Source organism: Leuresthes tenuis, unplaced genomic scaffold (assembly GCF_036924035.1).
Source record: "Leuresthes tenuis unplaced genomic scaffold, fLeuTen1.0.hap1 SCAF_23, whole genome shotgun sequence".
Taxonomy (NCBI): Eukaryota; Metazoa; Chordata; class Actinopteri; order Atheriniformes; family Atherinopsidae; genus Leuresthes; species Leuresthes tenuis.
This window is the reverse complement of record NW_027325377.1, coordinates 19,616,986-19,634,572: the sequence shown is the minus strand read 5'-3', so window position 1 is coordinate 19,634,572 and position 17,587 is coordinate 19,616,986. Positions and strand designations below refer to the sequence as shown.

At 38.6% G+C, this 17,587-nt stretch overlaps 1 protein-coding gene across 1 annotated transcript in view; it reads left to right on the top strand.

The window, feature by feature from the left end:
• Window positions 1–17,559, top strand: part of col7a1l (collagen type VII alpha 1-like) — a 62,184-nt gene extending 44,625 nt beyond the window's left edge. Inside the window, exons 78-109 of the mRNA XM_072377341.1 lie at window positions 875–928; window positions 1,249–1,299; window positions 2,592–2,645; window positions 2,735–2,788; window positions 2,911–2,949; window positions 3,049–3,618; window positions 4,311–4,346; window positions 5,814–5,840; window positions 5,946–6,005; window positions 6,377–6,502; window positions 6,705–6,776; window positions 6,968–7,003; window positions 7,160–7,219; window positions 7,348–7,392; window positions 7,479–7,514; window positions 8,931–8,966; window positions 9,059–9,115; window positions 9,740–9,811; window positions 9,993–10,064; window positions 10,149–10,184; window positions 10,266–10,346; window positions 10,459–10,512; window positions 10,626–10,679; window positions 10,771–10,833; window positions 10,924–10,986; window positions 11,055–11,171; window positions 12,552–12,629; window positions 12,988–13,041; window positions 13,125–13,173; window positions 14,083–14,304; window positions 16,340–16,405; window positions 17,042–17,559. Of these exons, the coding sequence (XP_072233442.1) occupies window positions 875–928; window positions 1,249–1,299; window positions 2,592–2,645; window positions 2,735–2,788; window positions 2,911–2,949; window positions 3,049–3,618; window positions 4,311–4,346; window positions 5,814–5,840; window positions 5,946–6,005; window positions 6,377–6,502; window positions 6,705–6,776; window positions 6,968–7,003; window positions 7,160–7,219; window positions 7,348–7,392; window positions 7,479–7,514; window positions 8,931–8,966; window positions 9,059–9,115; window positions 9,740–9,811; window positions 9,993–10,064; window positions 10,149–10,184; window positions 10,266–10,346; window positions 10,459–10,512; window positions 10,626–10,679; window positions 10,771–10,833; window positions 10,924–10,986; window positions 11,055–11,171; window positions 12,552–12,629; window positions 12,988–13,041; window positions 13,125–13,173; window positions 14,083–14,304; window positions 16,340–16,405; window positions 17,042–17,271 (2,724 nt within the window). The 3' untranslated portion in view covers window positions 17,272–17,559. The remainder of the gene's footprint in view (window positions 1–874; window positions 929–1,248; window positions 1,300–2,591; window positions 2,646–2,734; window positions 2,789–2,910; window positions 2,950–3,048; window positions 3,619–4,310; window positions 4,347–5,813; window positions 5,841–5,945; window positions 6,006–6,376; window positions 6,503–6,704; window positions 6,777–6,967; window positions 7,004–7,159; window positions 7,220–7,347; window positions 7,393–7,478; window positions 7,515–8,930; window positions 8,967–9,058; window positions 9,116–9,739; window positions 9,812–9,992; window positions 10,065–10,148; window positions 10,185–10,265; window positions 10,347–10,458; window positions 10,513–10,625; window positions 10,680–10,770; window positions 10,834–10,923; window positions 10,987–11,054; window positions 11,172–12,551; window positions 12,630–12,987; window positions 13,042–13,124; window positions 13,174–14,082; window positions 14,305–16,339; window positions 16,406–17,041) is intronic.
• The last annotated feature ends 28 nt before the right edge of the window (window positions 17,560–17,587 follow it).

Below are 17,587 nucleotides of genomic sequence, written 5' to 3'. Positions count from 1 at the left end.
TTTTGTAGTCTTTAAATAAAAATGATATTTATATATTTATGTTTCGACCCATTATTGTGACACTTACAAATTAAAGGTACATCCTGCTTCTATCAGTTGACCTTGTGATGGTTCACCAAATTTCCAGTGGTCCTCCTGTTCCTAACTGAATTTGTTGGGCATAATAGAGAAAGGTGCTCAGCTGCTTGTCTGTCAGAGTTGAAGCTATATTGTGAAAATTAAGTCATGGATTGAGGGGACTGTCTGCAGACCTGTAAAACAGGATTGCGTCATGGAACAGAAGATGCCACCATTCTGAAATAAAAGAAGTTTGGGACCAGAAATGGAATTAAAGAACTGCCTTGCAAACCTGAGTGATTGTGAGCATAGGGCCTTGGACAGATAGGTCACCTACAAGATACAGATTAGAGGACAAACATCAGTGCAGCACATCACCAATCTGCTGGGGATTTACCAAAAGACACCTGTATGACTTTCAGACCGTGAAAAGCAAAATCCTCTATTCACAACAAAGATTTATTTGTTCAACCACAGTTCTCAACCGTTTGTGTGGAGTAAACCAAGAACTGAGCACGACCTCTATGATACCTGCAGTTTAACAGAGAGATGGCAGCATCATGTTGTGGGTATTTATTTTGTCAGCAGTGGCAGGGAGATGGATCAGCACATGCTGTAGAAAGATAGAGAGATGAACGTATAAAAAGAAATATAAAGCAATCCTGAGTATAAACATTTTGCACTGGTCATGATCTTAGGCTTAGCCTAAAATGTAAAGATTATTTCATGTTAACTAATAATGTTGATGGGACAAAAGAGGAAACATTTTGGGTTCATACTGTCTACAGTCAAAGTATTTTGATTGTGCTCCTCTCAGGTTATCCTGACAACAACAGCACCACCTTCTCCAACTATGGACGATAGAGGCGAGGTAAGGGGAGCGGGAGAAAGTTGGCTTTGTCATTGTTTATCCTTTGCCAAGGTGAGAGCTGGGACAGTGGATTGTCTGTTTGTGACTTTTTATATTTCTTAAATATATGTAAAATCTACCCAGTCAAATCTTGTGTGGAGGTAGACCGTGTGTACAGGACCAACCCATTACATTGTGGTGCGGATAACTTTATCTAAAATTGCAAATAAGGGCATTGGTCATGGTGGATGTTTCACCCCTGAGGGAACCTCTGGTTGTAAATGCAAGTTGTACATTTTTACTCAGTATTGTGACTCACAATGTCGTAATTTTGCAACCAGGATGAGGTAACACTGCTGACTCCCCCACCTGCAACAGAAGAGCCAGAGAAGGTAGAGTTTGTTTTCTCTTACTGTTGTTTGTCTGCTTTCATAGGTGTTGAAAATCTAATTGAATGTTTCTGAATATCCTTGCATGCCTTGGAATGCAAAACTGGACTGGAAGTGATGGACATGTGCTTGGATTTAGTTAAGAATGGGCTTTTTGAATGAAAGAAAACAAGCACTTGGCATCATATTTTGAGACCTCTTCTTTCTATTTCCTAAGAAAATTTCACCAGCGCAAAACAGTGCACATGTTTATATGTATATATCTATATCTATTTCTATATCTATATATATATATGTGAACAACCATGAAGCATTAAGTAATTCACAAATTTTAAAAGAGCATGAGACAAGGAAGCTTGTTTTAGCAGCATGCTTTTCGCATGAAGCTTGTCCGAATGGGAATGAGCAGAACTTGTAGCCTAGTGCGACTTTTAGGACATAAGTCCCTGAAAAAAATCCAGAGAGTTCCACTTAATTCCTTCTCTCTCTCTCATTTTCTTCTAAACAGGAAATCTCTTAATACCCAAGAGACTGAAACTGTAGAGTCTTAATCATTCATAAGAGTGAACTACGTGGAGAGTGTGAATAAACTGTGAGAAACGTTTCTGTGGTGAGGAATCCTGAACCTGACCGACATTTCTTGAGGGGGTACCTTTTTCCACACAAAGACAATTTCACGCATCCAAACGTATGGTCCGATCATGGTTCATTTCCTACAGAGGGGCTTTTTTTATTGGAGTATTACCGAAAAACAGACTCTTTTTGTTAAGGTGTCATCATATTCAGTTTAGATTGTTTGTGATTATTCAGTTTGTCAAGTGTAGCCTCGACTTTGCTGACCTTACAATATGAACTCCTAATTTATTTATTACGAACATTTTTCTCTAACTTATTAGAGATTTTCTTAAACATATGCTCACAATACCATCGCTTATTTTCTTGTGTCAATTTGTAAGAAAATTTTATTTATTAAAGCATGGGAAAAAAATTGTTTTTTAACCTCACTTTGAATACCAATGATATTATTCAGAATTTAATGGTATTGTGATAAGTTATGTAGCCGGATAAAACACTCTTTTCACTGGTGAAATTTTCCAGTCATTGCATTGTCTGTGTTTAACCTCTATCTGCATGTATGCTGAAGTAAAAAAATAGTTAAAATAACTTTATAAGCAAGTCTGTGTCTTTTTTCTTTATTGTTATTGATTTTTTCACCACACATAACTGACAAAGCATAATTAAATACATAATTGTTGTGTTAAATGTGCCTTTGAAAGTTTTGGGGAACTTTACAGGTGCCTCGACCTCAAATCAGAGTAAAAAGAGGCACCTCCTGGCTTGACTCCATGGTAAGTGTCAAATGATGTTGTCCAGAGACATTTGGAATAAATGACAATTAGTCATAAATCAATAACTTGAAAAAATACATATTTTATAGGTATTTATGCCAGGTGCTCCAGGTGGAAGAAATCGGTTTGAGCAAGCAGAAAAAGTAATCTTTTTTTTTTTTTTTGCTTGATATATCCTCTCTTTAAAAAATAATTCTACAAAACATGAAAAGGCAATTTGTCACAATGGAGTGCATATGAGATTTTCAACTTATTCTTATTTCAGCATCTGTCCTCTGGTGCTCAAGGTTACAACAGCTGGAGTGTAAGTCTGAAATCAGCACTGGATTAAACAAAGATTTATCATACTCCTGTACTGCACTTATAAATACAATGGTTTGTGTCATGAAACTTGTTTTTCCAGAGCTCAACGCACAGAAATCCTAACCTTCAAATATATACTAGGAGGGAGAGGCAGGAAGGAGGAGAGAGACGAATATATAGTAATACAGAAAGAGAGACGAATATAGAGGCACATGGTGAAGAAGAACAGCTTGAAGAAATGAGGGAAATGGAAAAAGGGAATGAATTAGCGCCAGGTGGATATACAGAAACAGACCTCGATCCAATCTATGAGGAGGAGGAGAGGAGTGGAGACTATGACTGGGAGACAGAGGAAGATGTGGATCGTGAGAGGGAAGGGGAGGAGGAACTGGAGAAGCAAAGAGAGAGGGAACGGTTGGAGATGGAAAGAGAAAGAGAGGAGCTGGAGAAAGAGAAAGAGGCTGAGCTGGAGATGGAGAGGGAGAAAGAGAAAGAGAAAGAGATGGAGATGGAGGGCGAGAGGACAGAGCAGGAGGCAGAGAGAGACATTGAGAGGGAGAGGGAGGAGTGGGAGAGGATGAGAGCAGAGATGGAGAGGGAGCGAGAGGGAGGTTATGATGAAGAAACTGGACAGCCATATCCATATCCTCCAGGGTATTTTTTACTTAAGGTAAGGACATAAAGTAAACACCTTTTCAACTCGTACACTGGGTGCACAATTATATCCCAAATCTCATTGAATCACAAAATTATGATTAAATGCCAATAATGCCATTTTTGGCCTAAAGATATTCAGGGAACAATATGGCCATCTCTTCTTCAGTTTTTTATTTGATTTATTACCAATCAATTTTCAGCTAAGCAGCAACTACAGCTTCCTACACGTTGTTCAATATGTGTATTATCTTCCCTGAGTCTCACATTTGAAAAAGGCCCAAAAGTTTTCACTGAGATTTACATCAGGTGAGGATGTAAATCTGTTTCGTCATCTTTAACTAAACAAGTATTTCTCAAGTCTTGTCAAGAAGACTTGATTTTTTCTATATATTCATTTATTTTTTGTGAGCCCAATTACCTAAAATGACCAAGTTGTTCCATACTTATACACACCATAAAGTATTCAGGCCACATCCTTACTCATCACATAAATAGATATGATCATTATGTATGTAAAAAGTCTTCATGTTTGTGGTTTGAAGTTGGAAAATTTCCATGGAAATAATGATTTAGAAGGTTATTTGTATTGTAATTGTCCATTTTCAATCTTGAGAATTAATTGGTGTTTAACATGTTTAAATTATGAGAAATGTTGATTTCAATTGTGAAATACCATTTACGTAATCCACATTTGCTGTTCCACAGGGACAGCCAGGTGAGAATGGAAAACCAGGAAAAAAGGTGACTATAGATATTTCAAACCTGTATATGAAACAATGTCTGAAAAATAACCATCCTTGGAGGGAGTTAACGCTTGTTGATTGTAATTTTTTTTAATTGGACTGACTAATATAAAGTCAACATCAGGTTAGACCTACATTAAAATTCAGACGTGAAAATGTCGCTGCTGGCAACCTTTCTTTTAAGGGCAGTTTATGATGTGATCTACCTGTACAAGAAGATATAGCTCTTTTATTTGGCTGTCATTTCATTTTAGAAAAAGGCTGTAATGAATTAAGCATGTGGTGAACATCACTTGAAACTAATTTGACTGAAATATAAAACCAAATCACATAAAGTAATCTGCGAGTCTGTACTTTAACAGAGCTCTTGTAGTTTAGCATGTTAGCATGATAACATTTGTTTATTAGATCTAAACTCAATATACAGGTGTATGACAGCACAATTAATTTAGGAAATATTAGTTCTTGAATTAAAGTATTGGGCCAGACATCACAAACACCTCATCCAACAATTGTTGAGACATATCATATATAATCAAAAACATTACCCTCATGGTGGTGCACAAGGATTGCTCAAAGTGGATTAATTAGATTTTGAGTGCCACTGTATCTCTTCCAAAGATTAATTTCATGCCTTTGTACATTGTAAGATGTGTAATATAGCTTCCTGGCACTGTGAAATAAAAGCCAGCTGGATTCTGCAGAATGCAGTCTGCTGCCCCTCAACCCCCCAAACAATAATACCCACCGTCTGCCTAATGACATGGATGTTGTGTCGATTGATGTTGTGTAAAATCTCATGTTCAATTCTTCATGTAATGGCTCTTGGTGAGAAATTTCAGTCTGGACCAAAGTGATTGACCAACCAACACCATCATTCAGCCGCTCTGTAGCAAAAAAAATTTTAAAATCTTGTCTTCACAGAATTAGCATCCTTTCCTGCTGATCAAAGAGTCAGATACTGTTAGATGTGAATGGGTAACTTTTGTGTCATGCTTTAATTGAACTGACCATTTTGAATTCAACATTTCCCTCTACTGTCGTAATTTTCTATTTCATGGTAATTGTCACACTTATTACACTGAGAGCATTATTGTCATCATCACGAAGCACAAAGCAAAGATTGACATTTGCCACATGAAATGTGCCACCACTTCATGAAAACACCATGGCTCCTCTGCTGCCTCTCCACATAGCATCAGTAAATGACATCAGAGCTTCTCTCTCGTCTCGCCTGTCAGCAATGCCATTTGAGTCTGGGCCTTTGATGTCCCCTTTGCTCTATTTCTATATAACTGTGAGACAGTAGATTAAAGCATGCATTAATAATTCTCCTTGTTAAACATGCTGACAAGTCTTTTTTTTTATTTCAAATTCCTCCGAGTTTGCTTATTTGGGCACTTGAAAAAGATGTGTCATGGCGCACTGTAACTTTCTAACTATACTCTTTTTATACCCTTTTCAGGGTGAAATTGGTGAAAATGGTCAAAAGGTAACAATCCAGTGAAGAGTCTTATTCTAATCATTTATTGTACACATGTTCAACTGCCCCCGTGACCCAGAATTGGATGAATGAATGTCTGCTTTGTGTTTTTAGGGCGAGCCAGGTATTGGCCACAGAGGCCCAGAGGGTCAGGCTGGTCCTCCAGGACAGAAGGTGACTCCTCCCCCCTACTAAACTCAAAATGTTTTAAAGAAAAAAGAAAACAACCAACAGCTGACTTCGAACTTCCTGGAAAATCAATTAATCCCTGTGGTCTTCTATAACTTTCCCTTTTGATTGACTTTGTTTCTCATCGCGGTTTTAATTCAGGGAATTTAATTGACCCACTGACTCACTCCCTCATTTAAAGCTTTTAATTTGATCAAGGCGAGAAGGACTTGAATTGAAGGCAATTATTCAAATGTATTAAAAGAGCCGAATAATGACATTACATGGGACAAGTGATCTATAAATGTGTTTGTCTTCTAAACATTCAATTTGTCTGTATTTTCCACTCAATTCTGAATGTCATTGTGCTACCTCAGGGTGAGCCAGGTGAGCCGGGGCCTCCCGGAGCCCAGGGCATACAGGGTATCCATGGTAATCCAGGCATCCAGGGCTCTGCAGGACTCAGGGGTCCTCCAGGGGATCCAGGAGAGCCAGGCAGAGAGGTACATCATCATATGGTTTTACAAGAATTTTTTTTATGTCCATCTGAAGAAACAACTACAGTGAATGTATGTGACTCATTGTTGCATATCTGTAAAAGTAAACTAACATGCGGAAACATATAGAGCTTGATACACCTCTTGGTTCTAATGGCTTCTTTACTCAAATGAATGTGTGAGGTAAATATGTGGTGTGTTAATGTAGGGTGAGCGGGGGAAAAGAGGGAAGAATGGATCACCAGGAGCTCCAGGATCTCGTGGTGCATCAGGACCTGATGTATGAACTTACACATCATTTCTGGGTTTTGTATGCTTATTTTCCCCAGAGTGTATACTCCAGCATTCAACACTGTTTTTTAAAATTGTTTTCTTCTTTTTTTCCAATTTTCTGAATTTGATTGATTTCTGATCCAAATAATGTAATAATAACTGGTATTTCTGTTGACACCACTCCACCTCTCTAACAAGGGTATCCCTGGTGTGCCAGGAGTAAAAGGAGAAAAGGTTTGTACATATTCAGTCAGCGGTGAATGTCCATTCAGACTTTGTGAGACTTCCTTTGAGTTATTTTGAATTTTGCCTGTGCTGTTGTTGTTACTTCAGACAATAGCAATAAAAACTCAAACATATAAATGAATTCGCCTGTCTCATTTCTCACAGGGCGACAGTATTCCAGGTGAGCCCGGTGCCAGGGGATTGGCTGGCTCCCCAGGGAGAAGGGTGAGCTGAATTTATATTATTGTATCACCATTCACCTTCTGTCTATCATCCCTGTGTCAAACTGCTGCAACTTCAAGAGGCTTTTTGTCTATATATACTTACTTATGCAAAATATATCTCCTTTTCAGGGTGAGAAAGGCACTCCCGGGGTTAAAGGGATTCTGGGACATATTGTGAGCAATTTTTGAAAGCTTTGCGATTGACTATCAAGTTTCATTTAAGCATATCAGATTTTTACTGTTGCTTCTGTTTTAACCAGGGTCCCAAAGGTATACGTGGCAGCAAAGGTGAAAAGGTGAGATGCCATTTTGACATGTATTATGACAAAGAGGTTGACAAAATACATCCGTTACCCGCTTTATTTGTGAGGGCTGAAATCATGGTGTCGCAACTTCGCTGATCTAAGATGAAGGCAAAGAAAACACATGACTAAATGAAGTCTGGACAAATTCAAAACAGATTTCATATCATCCTTATACATGCTATCATATATGATACTGTATGTAAAATTATGATGACTGAAGTGAGTTGGAACAACTGTTATCCAAAATGCTTGGCTGTCACCTTACAGATTCAAACTTACTGCTGCTCGGGGACCTTTCTGTTTGGAGTTTACATGTTGTCCCTGTGCCTAAATGAGTTTTCTTTGGATGCTCTGGTTTCATTCAATAATCCAAAGGCATGCCTGCTGGTTTAAATTGTCACTCTAAAATGGCTGATAGTGGGAAAGGCAGTGCACATGGTTGTCTGTCTCTGTGTTACCCCTGTGACACACTGCTGACTTCTCACAGGGATAATCTATTCTGCAGTGTGGCCACTCCACCAGGCATTAGAATCAAATGAAAGTGCTGTCATTTTGCCTCATGGATCTCTGTTCCAACTGTACAAGTGTGTGCTGCTAAAAATATAGTTACAGAAGCTAATTATTCATGTTTTCAATCAGCAGCTACGTTATCTTAAATAGACCTTCATTGTACAATGACATGTCTAAAAGAGGTGTCAGGGTGATGTTTTCTTTGCCAGTACTGACAACCCTTGAGAATAGATGGTAGATTTCCACTCAATTAATTTGTGAAAGTGTCCGACTCAAATATCAGCATGCTGTGGAGGCTATCTGATGAACAGGGCACCATACATCTTTTCAGTCATACATGCTGTTCTCTGACCTCTTTCGTCACCAAAGTGTTCTCAGCTGAAGAATTGAAGCGACAGGGTATATTTCTATTTCTGGAAAATGTGTACACACAAATGACTCCCTGTTATGGCTGTGTGCATCAAGAAAAAGGTATCATATTTGACTGAAGCAGCCAACAATGACATGTGTAGGTATGGATTCTAGAGAGACATTTCTTATTCGTTCGGAAGTGACCAGGGATGTCTGTGTTGTGTTTTTAGAAGTGATGTCAGTTGTCAGTTAGACTGCTTGCATATAATTTGTGTCCTCTCAATTGAAGTGTCACAACTGAGGTGATGCTGACAGTATGATTTATTCATGACACTCATTCCTGTCAAATACAACTAAGCCCAGGTCATGTTGTGCACAACAACCTTTTGAGACATGTTAGGGAATACAGATCATATTGCTCAAGATCACACTGTTATATGCTGCTGCGACAACACAGAAGAATGAGGTATAATGTAATTGACCCTGACATCTGGGATTGAAATAGTCTTGCCAAAGAATGGATTTTACACATATATTTTCTTTCAGGGAAATCGTGGCTTACCAGGAGTCAGAGGAGACAGGGTATGATAATGGAAATATACATACATATAAAGACAGATGTTGTACCTATATTATTTTGCATCTTAAGTTTACGGTTTGATGTCATCCTGCAGGGGAGTGTGCTTCAAATTCAAGGACCTCGGGGGTTCAAGGGCTCCAAAGGGGACGCGGTGAGATTCAATTTTCCTTTTGTACATCAAGTTAACTTTCTATCCGACAACACAAACAAATCTAGAAAGTCATTCAAAGAGCCCTCTGGCAACTGTAACAGTCCACCTCTCATTAATGTACAATGTTTGTGAACACAACTATCATATTTTTTTTTAAAAACAAATAGTTTCACTGTATGAAATGTCACCAGGTCGGTCAAGTCATGCTAAATTGCTTCTGATACCTTAGAAGGAGGTGTAGAGGGTAGACCTTGTATAAAAGGTTGACGTAGTTTAATGTATCATAGACTTTCATAGACACATTTTTAAGTGGGGTTGTGTGATGCAAAGGTGATGTGGTATTAAAAACCCACAATATAGCATTTGCCCAAACTTCTACAATATTTATAAGGCTAAACTTGTTTCAGATGCCGGAACTGACAGAAAAATTGTAACCATGGAAAGAAATCATACAATTATCATACAACCTCTCCACCAACTTTCATGAAAGCTGATTGGTTAGTTTTTGTGTAATCCTGCTAACTGTAAAGACGCAAATATGGCTGAATGCACAGCCTTGTCGGTGAAGTTAATAATAAATCCATAAAAAAGAAATTAAACACTGAATGGACATTTTTCTTTCAGGGTGAGCGGGGTCCACCGGGCTTTGATGGGGATAAAGGAGAGAAGGGCGAGGATGGTCCCCCTGGAGTCAAGGTGACGAGTCCTGATTCAGACAACTGAAAAAGACCAAGAAAAATGCTTATGAAAGACTCACAAACAGCTCACATATTTTTCATACCATGCACATCGGTCATATCTGTCAATAACTTATCAGCTTGCTCTATACTTCCCCTTTTATACCTAAAACTAAGTATTTTGAATAATCCTTTTAAAGGGCCTTAAGGGTGATGCAGGCACTAAGGGTGCATTGGGACGGTTTGGAGCACGGGGACCAGTAGGCCAAAAGGTAAGTAAGAGATGAAGCAATATTAGTTCAACTGTACATAACGTTTGGCATCGCTATGTATGAGATTATCATAATGTTCCACAGGGGGATCCAGGAGTACCAGGGCTTAATGGAGTGATGGTAAAGTTACAAATGCACATTCAGTAATTCTAAACTTACACTATCCATAAGCCCAACAATCCAGATTTGACTTGATTTCAGGGTCGTGATGGGAATCATGGAAATAATGGGGCCAAAGGGGACAAAGGTGATGTTGGACTGCAAGGTCAGAAAGGCAGTCAGGTACACTTTAAAACAATACAGCCTGTAACCTTTCTTCCAGTTTTCAACTTTTACTTTATTTGTTAATTTTGTCATTTCACTATCACACTGAGTATGTTATATTTTGTCACAGGGGGATCCAGGGGAACCTGGCTCACCAGGTGACAAAGGAGAGCAGGGAGAGAAGGTGGAGGCAGCTACTATGTTTTTTTACTGTTGGCCTATTGATAACTTTTTTTCCAGCTTTCATCCTCAATGGTCCTTTCATTGCGTTAGCTAATTTGCTACCTGCATTTACAGGGCTTCAGAGGTTTTCCTGGACGCATTGGAAGTCCTGGTCTAGATGGAGAAAGGGTAAGCCTTCATTTTGATTCTGATATTATTAAAGCTGGAGAGGCTCCATCTAACAGAATCTCATCTACTCTGTGTCTGTGTGACAAATTAGGGAGATACAGGTTTCCCTGGCAGCCCAGGCATGCCGGGAATGAATGGACTCACAGGGCGAAAGGTAAATACTCAAATGTGCACATAGTTCTCTTTTCTGTCTTCCCAAACAAATTCAAACTCAATTTGTATTTTTCATAATGTCAACTTTTAGGGTGATAAAGGAGCAGGGGGGGTCAATGGTGACGATGGGGATCAAGGAGAGAAAGGGGAGAAGGTTTGTAATTTCAATACGGTTTCTGAGCGCAAATGCGATGCGTAAATTCACCCTTTTACTTACTTTAGGGTGCAGCAGGGTTCCCAGGTTTCCCAGGCTTTAAAGGATCAGTGGGAAGCCCTGGAAGGGATGGAGATGAGGGACCACCAGGACCACCAGGTGCTCATGGGAACAAGGGGCCTAAGGTACTATATGCCCATCTGTGGCTGTTTCTGCATAAAAACTCGCCTTTCTGTCAGGGTTATAAAACACATAATCTTGATGCACCTAGACATATCATCATGATGGGTTATCGAGTGTTTCCAATCTTGAAATAATCAGGCACCCTCACTTTGCTTGGATTAAAGCCCTGTCATATGCCCTGATGTTGCTTCACTCCCCATGGCTTTCCTTTCCTTTCCTAAATCCACGTCACAACTTTTACCCCCCTGTTGGTCAACTTGATAGCTATTAGCCTGCTGGCCACTGCGATGCCCAGCATGATGCAGCCCTTTCTGCTTTCTAATCTCTACTCTCAGCCCCCAGTCTTGTGCTCGTGAGCAGGTCTTTGGAAGTGATGATCTTAACCTTTTCTCCAATCCCAGCGCAATTTTTGTCAGTAACAGGACAGTGATCTTCCCAAGATGGTGATTTGACAGGAACAGTACTGTGAGTTGCTGTCACCCAGTAATGGACACATTTAAAAGTTAAATACCAGTTGAGTTATATTGTACTGGGTTGTTGCAAACACTTTAATCCAAAGTGACTAACAATTTAGGAGTTTAGAGTAGTTTTTGCAGTAAATAAGTTTGCAAGTGCTTTGGTATCCGAGTGCTGCTGCAGAATCTCTGTTGTTCTGTTGTTATCTTGCTAGGGACATCAGCTAAGGTAGTACCAGAAAATAAAAATGAGCCATACTATACCGTTTAATGGAAAAACATCAGTGACTAAAGTGTTTCTTCTAAGAACAGATGTTTTCCGTTGAATCGTTTTTGTTATCGAGGCCATGAAATAAACCTTCCAAGAGCTCGAGATACATTCTATTAAAGTGATAATTCTCTTTTGTGACCAAACAAAACTCTATTAGCGTTACTATATTAGCTATGTTTCACACACTGACTCATCAGTACATGTTTCCTTCATCCTTTTACGTGTGAAAAACCCACCTAGAGAGGACGGAATATGTGACAGAACACGATGAGGATGAGCCGAGCTTGATTACAGTCATCATTGTGTCTTAGTGAAAGAGTGGCAGCGTGCGCTCTGTGCACTGCAGCAGTTGAGACAGCAGAGACATGTCCCCAATTAACACGCACACACACAGGGGTCTATTTCCGTCTGCAGCCTTCAAGTAATATCTTACTCAATTACATCCTTTCAGCTACAATTATCAGACTTGCGATGTTGACAAAGGGTGGCTTGAAACCGCTAATGACGATATTCCAAGTATGTACGTAATTGATCTGTCTTCCCGACTGTTTAGAAGTTAGTAATCTGATGTGCTGTCATGTATTTGTTCTTGTGAAGACAGACGTGTTGTATCAAAATAGTGTTTTGCTGAGTGCACTTTGATTTTGATTAAACAGGGGGAGAGAGGGAGGAGAGGCAGATCCAAGCCATGTCAGAGGGGAACACCAGGGACGCCAGGACTAAGAGGAGAAAGTGTGAGATTTCTGAACATACACCATTCACCTTTCTACACACACATATTTACATGTCTGTCAGACACATTATCAGTCAGCTGAATTCATCTTTATGTTCGCATGGCAAATCGAAGTTCAGTATTATCTCTATTTTAAGCTCCTCTTAGGTTGCATCTCAAAGATACTAATATGATATTCCACAGTAATGAAGCAAAAACTGGGTCATGGGCATGTATCATGGGTCCACAGAAAGTCCACATACTTACTTATTTTTTTGTACTAAACTGCACTGGCACCATTTGTAAAGTCTGTATGACAATTCAGGAAATCCTGCAAATGTTTGACAGAGAATAAAAATGTAAATGTGTACTTCTAATAGGGTACATCTGGTAGTGAAGGAGTTAAAGGGGAAAAGGGAGACCCTGGACTCTCAGTAAGTCAAATCACGCATATTTAAAATGGGCATAGAGTAAAAAATTAACTGGTTACTTGAATGCTGTCTTTCTCTGTTTCAAGGCAGAAGACGTGAAGGAGCTCGTCACCCAAGAGGTGGTAGTAAAGTGTGGTAAGAGTGTGCTCATGTTGCTTGTGGGCGTTGTACTGTACACGTTGAACCCTCTACAGTATGTGGTTGCACTTTTTCTTTGCATTTATCCAAGAGTGAGCAAACATGTGCCTCTGCATGGGCCTACATATTGTGAGAACGTGTTTGTGTATGAGGTGATTTGTTGTAGAGCTCCTGTGGCAGCAGCAAGGCACCCGCGTGTTGAGCCATCTGTTATGTTCTCTCAGAGGAACACACGCCATGGTGCCAGCAACAGAAGAGCCATTCACAAACACAATACCGCCATTTAGAGGGACGCCTCCTCAAGATCTCACCAAGTGTACAAGAAACTTAAGGGATTATTCTGCTTTGTGTCAATGTGTCTGCTGCACACCTTTTTCACAGAAAACCTTGCCACAGTAGAAAAGCCTTTGTGCAGATAAATAGCTTAACTGTGCATATGGCGATCACAATTTAGAATGATCATTACTTAAAAATTGTAAGATTGTAGACAAGTTCTGTTGCACCATTAGTAAGGCTTGAATTTTCATTGGTAACTCAGCTTTTCTTGTCCAATAACTGTAAATACTTAATTTGAAAAGTATGTCAATTTGAAGAAAAAAAGTCAAATTTCTGTCCAGAACAGTTTATTTTCTGATTATCTCTCCCTTATTAAAACCACATTTGTAACACCTCAGTATGTTTGCTGTTTTAGATTGATTTGGTTGCAGTTGTCGCATTATTATTAAGCAGTAGCAACAACAGTACAGTCTAAGAATTTAAAACTAAGACTAGAATTACCTGAAATTTCTATTTAATTCAGTCCAATTTTCTCAAAGATATGTTGATGTGTGGCACAAGATGAAAATATTAAAGATGGCATTCTTATTTGGTGTTTGTGTGACTCTGTGTATGTTTGTATGGTTACAGGGTTGGAATACAAGTTCATGATAAAGTCTGTGGATCCAGATGCAACAACTCCCATAACAGGGAGTAAAGATAAGCCAAAAGAAGAAATGATATTGAACCGCAGTTACCTCCATGAAAACAGGAGGGAAGAGAAAGGTGAAGATGTGGAAGACAATGCTGGCATTGTGACCGTTCCTACTGCTTTGAATCTTGGGGGAGAAAGAATCCTAAAAAACCATACTGGTAAGAAAGAAACACAACAAAGCGCATTGCAAACATATGCCCCCGGCCGGACATACAGATGCCTTTGCAAGAACATTGTATCTGATTGAGGGAACTGTATGGCTAAAATATTTTTGACTGGCAGAATGTTGACACAGTATGATACTTCGTCACTATGATATATAAATGCCAGCGTTAGGGTGAAGATGAGCTGAACTCTGTAGGCCATACAAAAAAATGTTTTATTAAATGATAGGAAACAGTCCAAATGAAACTCACAGATGTGATCTTTTGAGGGAAACCCCTGTTCTCTTTACCATACAGTTTACTTGATGAGCTGAATACTACACAATGCAAAATCCTCAGTTTAAGTCCTTCAAAGTATCTTTTTGCATGTCATAACCCTTACTTTCCCACTTTTGTCTCTTCACTGTAAACTACCAAAAAAAGACAAAACTATAGAAAAGTAACTAAAACATAGTGATTTGTGAATAGAGAGCTTCAAAGTGTCAGCTTGTATCAACATGTCATACAAGTCATGAAACTCATTAATGAATACAGCCAGAGGCAGAAATTACTCTATTTTAGGTTATTAAAATTCTTGCTTCAGGTAAATAAGCCAGGCAACTAATCAAAGCATGAGGCTGTCACTGCCCAGTGGCAATGTTGGCTTTTTAATCATGAATAACAAATATGAGATCCTAACATTGGCTTATTATATGCAAAATTATAATGAGGACATAAGCACAGTCTAATGTTTAAATTTTAGTTTGGAAACTATAGTTTGTACTCGAACTCAATTCCTTTACAGCACAGAAAAAAAGATGTTCAGCTATATATCAATCTAATCTAACTCTTTACAGTTCTTACTTTGTTTGTATTTTGAACAGTCCACCTCAAGGCAAAAGCACCAAGCCATGACAGATAAGATTCACCTGTGTGACTACAGAGGATTAGGACCATAAAAATGCTACATAAGTAATGATATTGGAAAAACTACTTTATCTGAAGCAGAAGCATTTTTGTGAGTAAAAGTTAACTTCCGTGTTTAATCTACATTTTAGTTTAAGCCAAGTTTGATTGGCCAATTTATGATTAAACATTCATACACATTTAACTGTTAAAAAGGAACACTTTAGGTGGAGTCATGTCCACCTATCCAATCTTCAGTGTCCCTCTGAAACTGTAGGTTCTTAACAAACTCCAACAGAGATGTCTGGCACTTTAGTTGGTTCACTATATGCACACAATAGCACTTAACCAGCTTTCTGCTGTGACAGAAAATGATGCTACGAGACTAGAGAGACTGAACCAAAAAAGTAAATCTTATAAAAACCGATAAAGCACTATTTCACACAGAGCACTAAAGCTTAAGCTGGTTGGCGTCATCTGTGCATAATCATGAATCTATTCACAAGCTTTGTGATTGTCACCTGACTATTAACCTTAAGTTATGTTAGAGGTGCACAGCATGGACGGTTATCTTTGTTGCACTCATACAAAATTGTTTGCACCTGTTGCTGCTGCCTTCACAATCCCAACCCCGTTAAGTTTCTGATGTTGCTGATTCATTTGCAGTTTAATGTTCATGTATATTGTTAAACAGAGGATTAGATCACTTCACATGATATTACCTTAGCTTAACATTTTTACAAACCTTCCAAGAACAAATCCATGAGTGTTAGTCGTTTTCCCTCAGAGTATCATAACCGCCTAAATTAGTGTTGTTTTTCAGTTCAGTGCCACAAACTTCATAGAATGCTGAAACATAACTTTAAACTTGTTCAGTCCAACACGATTAATTATTTTGAATGATATCATTGAAATTCTCCTAACTCAAATGTAATTGTGATTCCCCTAGTGGTTTGTAGTGTTACATAAAATGTTTGAAACATCAATAAATGCATACTCTGCAACTCCCTCATTTGGCTCTGGAATGAGTCGAAACGCCACAGGCGCTCATTAAGCACAAGTCCTGTAAGAGTGGCTCTGTCTTGGTCATTGATGGATGAGTCTACGAAAATTTACTTGAGTTTCGTTATGCTTCTGGCTTAAGATTCTCATGAAGGACAGACTGTAGAGTGGAGTCAGAGGAAGAAAAGAAGGGTATTTGGAACAAAGCCTGCTGGTGAGTGGCCAATACAACAGATTTTCTTCTTTTCCTCTGTCTATTTCACCTCATACTTTTTTATATCATCTATGAGTAATGAGCTCGCATAATCCAGATTGGAGAGAAAAATAAGGCCAGAAATCAATCCATTGACATTCTCTGCTAGGTTTCTTGGGTAATTGCTATATGTTGTACAATATGTTGTAAAAAATAAGATACAAAGAGTCAGAAAATGTGATAAATTCTAAAAGTATACTCAGCATTTTTGGAAAGTTTCCTTCCTGTGTGTTACAGTATATAGAATCAGTCATGACTGTGTAGTATTGCTTAGCCTTTATTAACACAAAGACTAGAGGCAAGAGAAAAAACTGGTTCCATCAAATGTTTTCATTGTCTCATTTTTTAACCCAAAACTGTCTTCATTTGTCAGTTTTTTATTATCTGATTTTCCAAAACAAGGGTATTTGATGCAGCTAGTAGACATTGATCCTTTAAGGGAAAAGCTCCACTGTGAAAGCTGTTTAACTTGTTAGTACAGTACGTCAGTTTAAAAAGACAACTTCAGAGACCAGCAACAAATAATCAAACATAAAAAATGTTTTGCAACCTATTGTACACTTGCTTTAGCTTATTTGTCATATACCTCACATGCAATTTCAGTAACAAACCGATGCCTGGAGCCTATGTCAGAGGGGACCTGTTCAGACTACGTCCTGCTCTGGTACTTCCACACCCAGTCGGGAGAATGCAGACCATTTGTGTACGGAGGCTGTGGTGGCAACCAAAACCGATTCTCCTCTAGACAGGAGTGCCTGAATTGGTGTAGGATGGAGAGTGAAGCATCAGATCACATGAGTAATGTACCTCCTAACAGCTGATGCAGTTACAGAGAAATCCATCCAATATACAGATGCTATAGATGAAAAAAAGATAGCCCAAAAAGCTTCTCCTAAAGTCACTAAACAGTAATTTCTGTACATAACTGTGTAAAATAATACTGTTTTGCATTTTGTTTTTCTTGTATTTATAAATTTTATAATAACAACTGTTTGAGACTTGGTCTCCAGGAAAAGTTGTGCATTTCTTAATTCCAAACAATTTAATATTTGAGCTTTTTTTTAACCCACATAATGTTTGTATGTGAATGTACTTTGTTATATTTCTGAAATAGAATAACAATGAGCTTCTTAATGG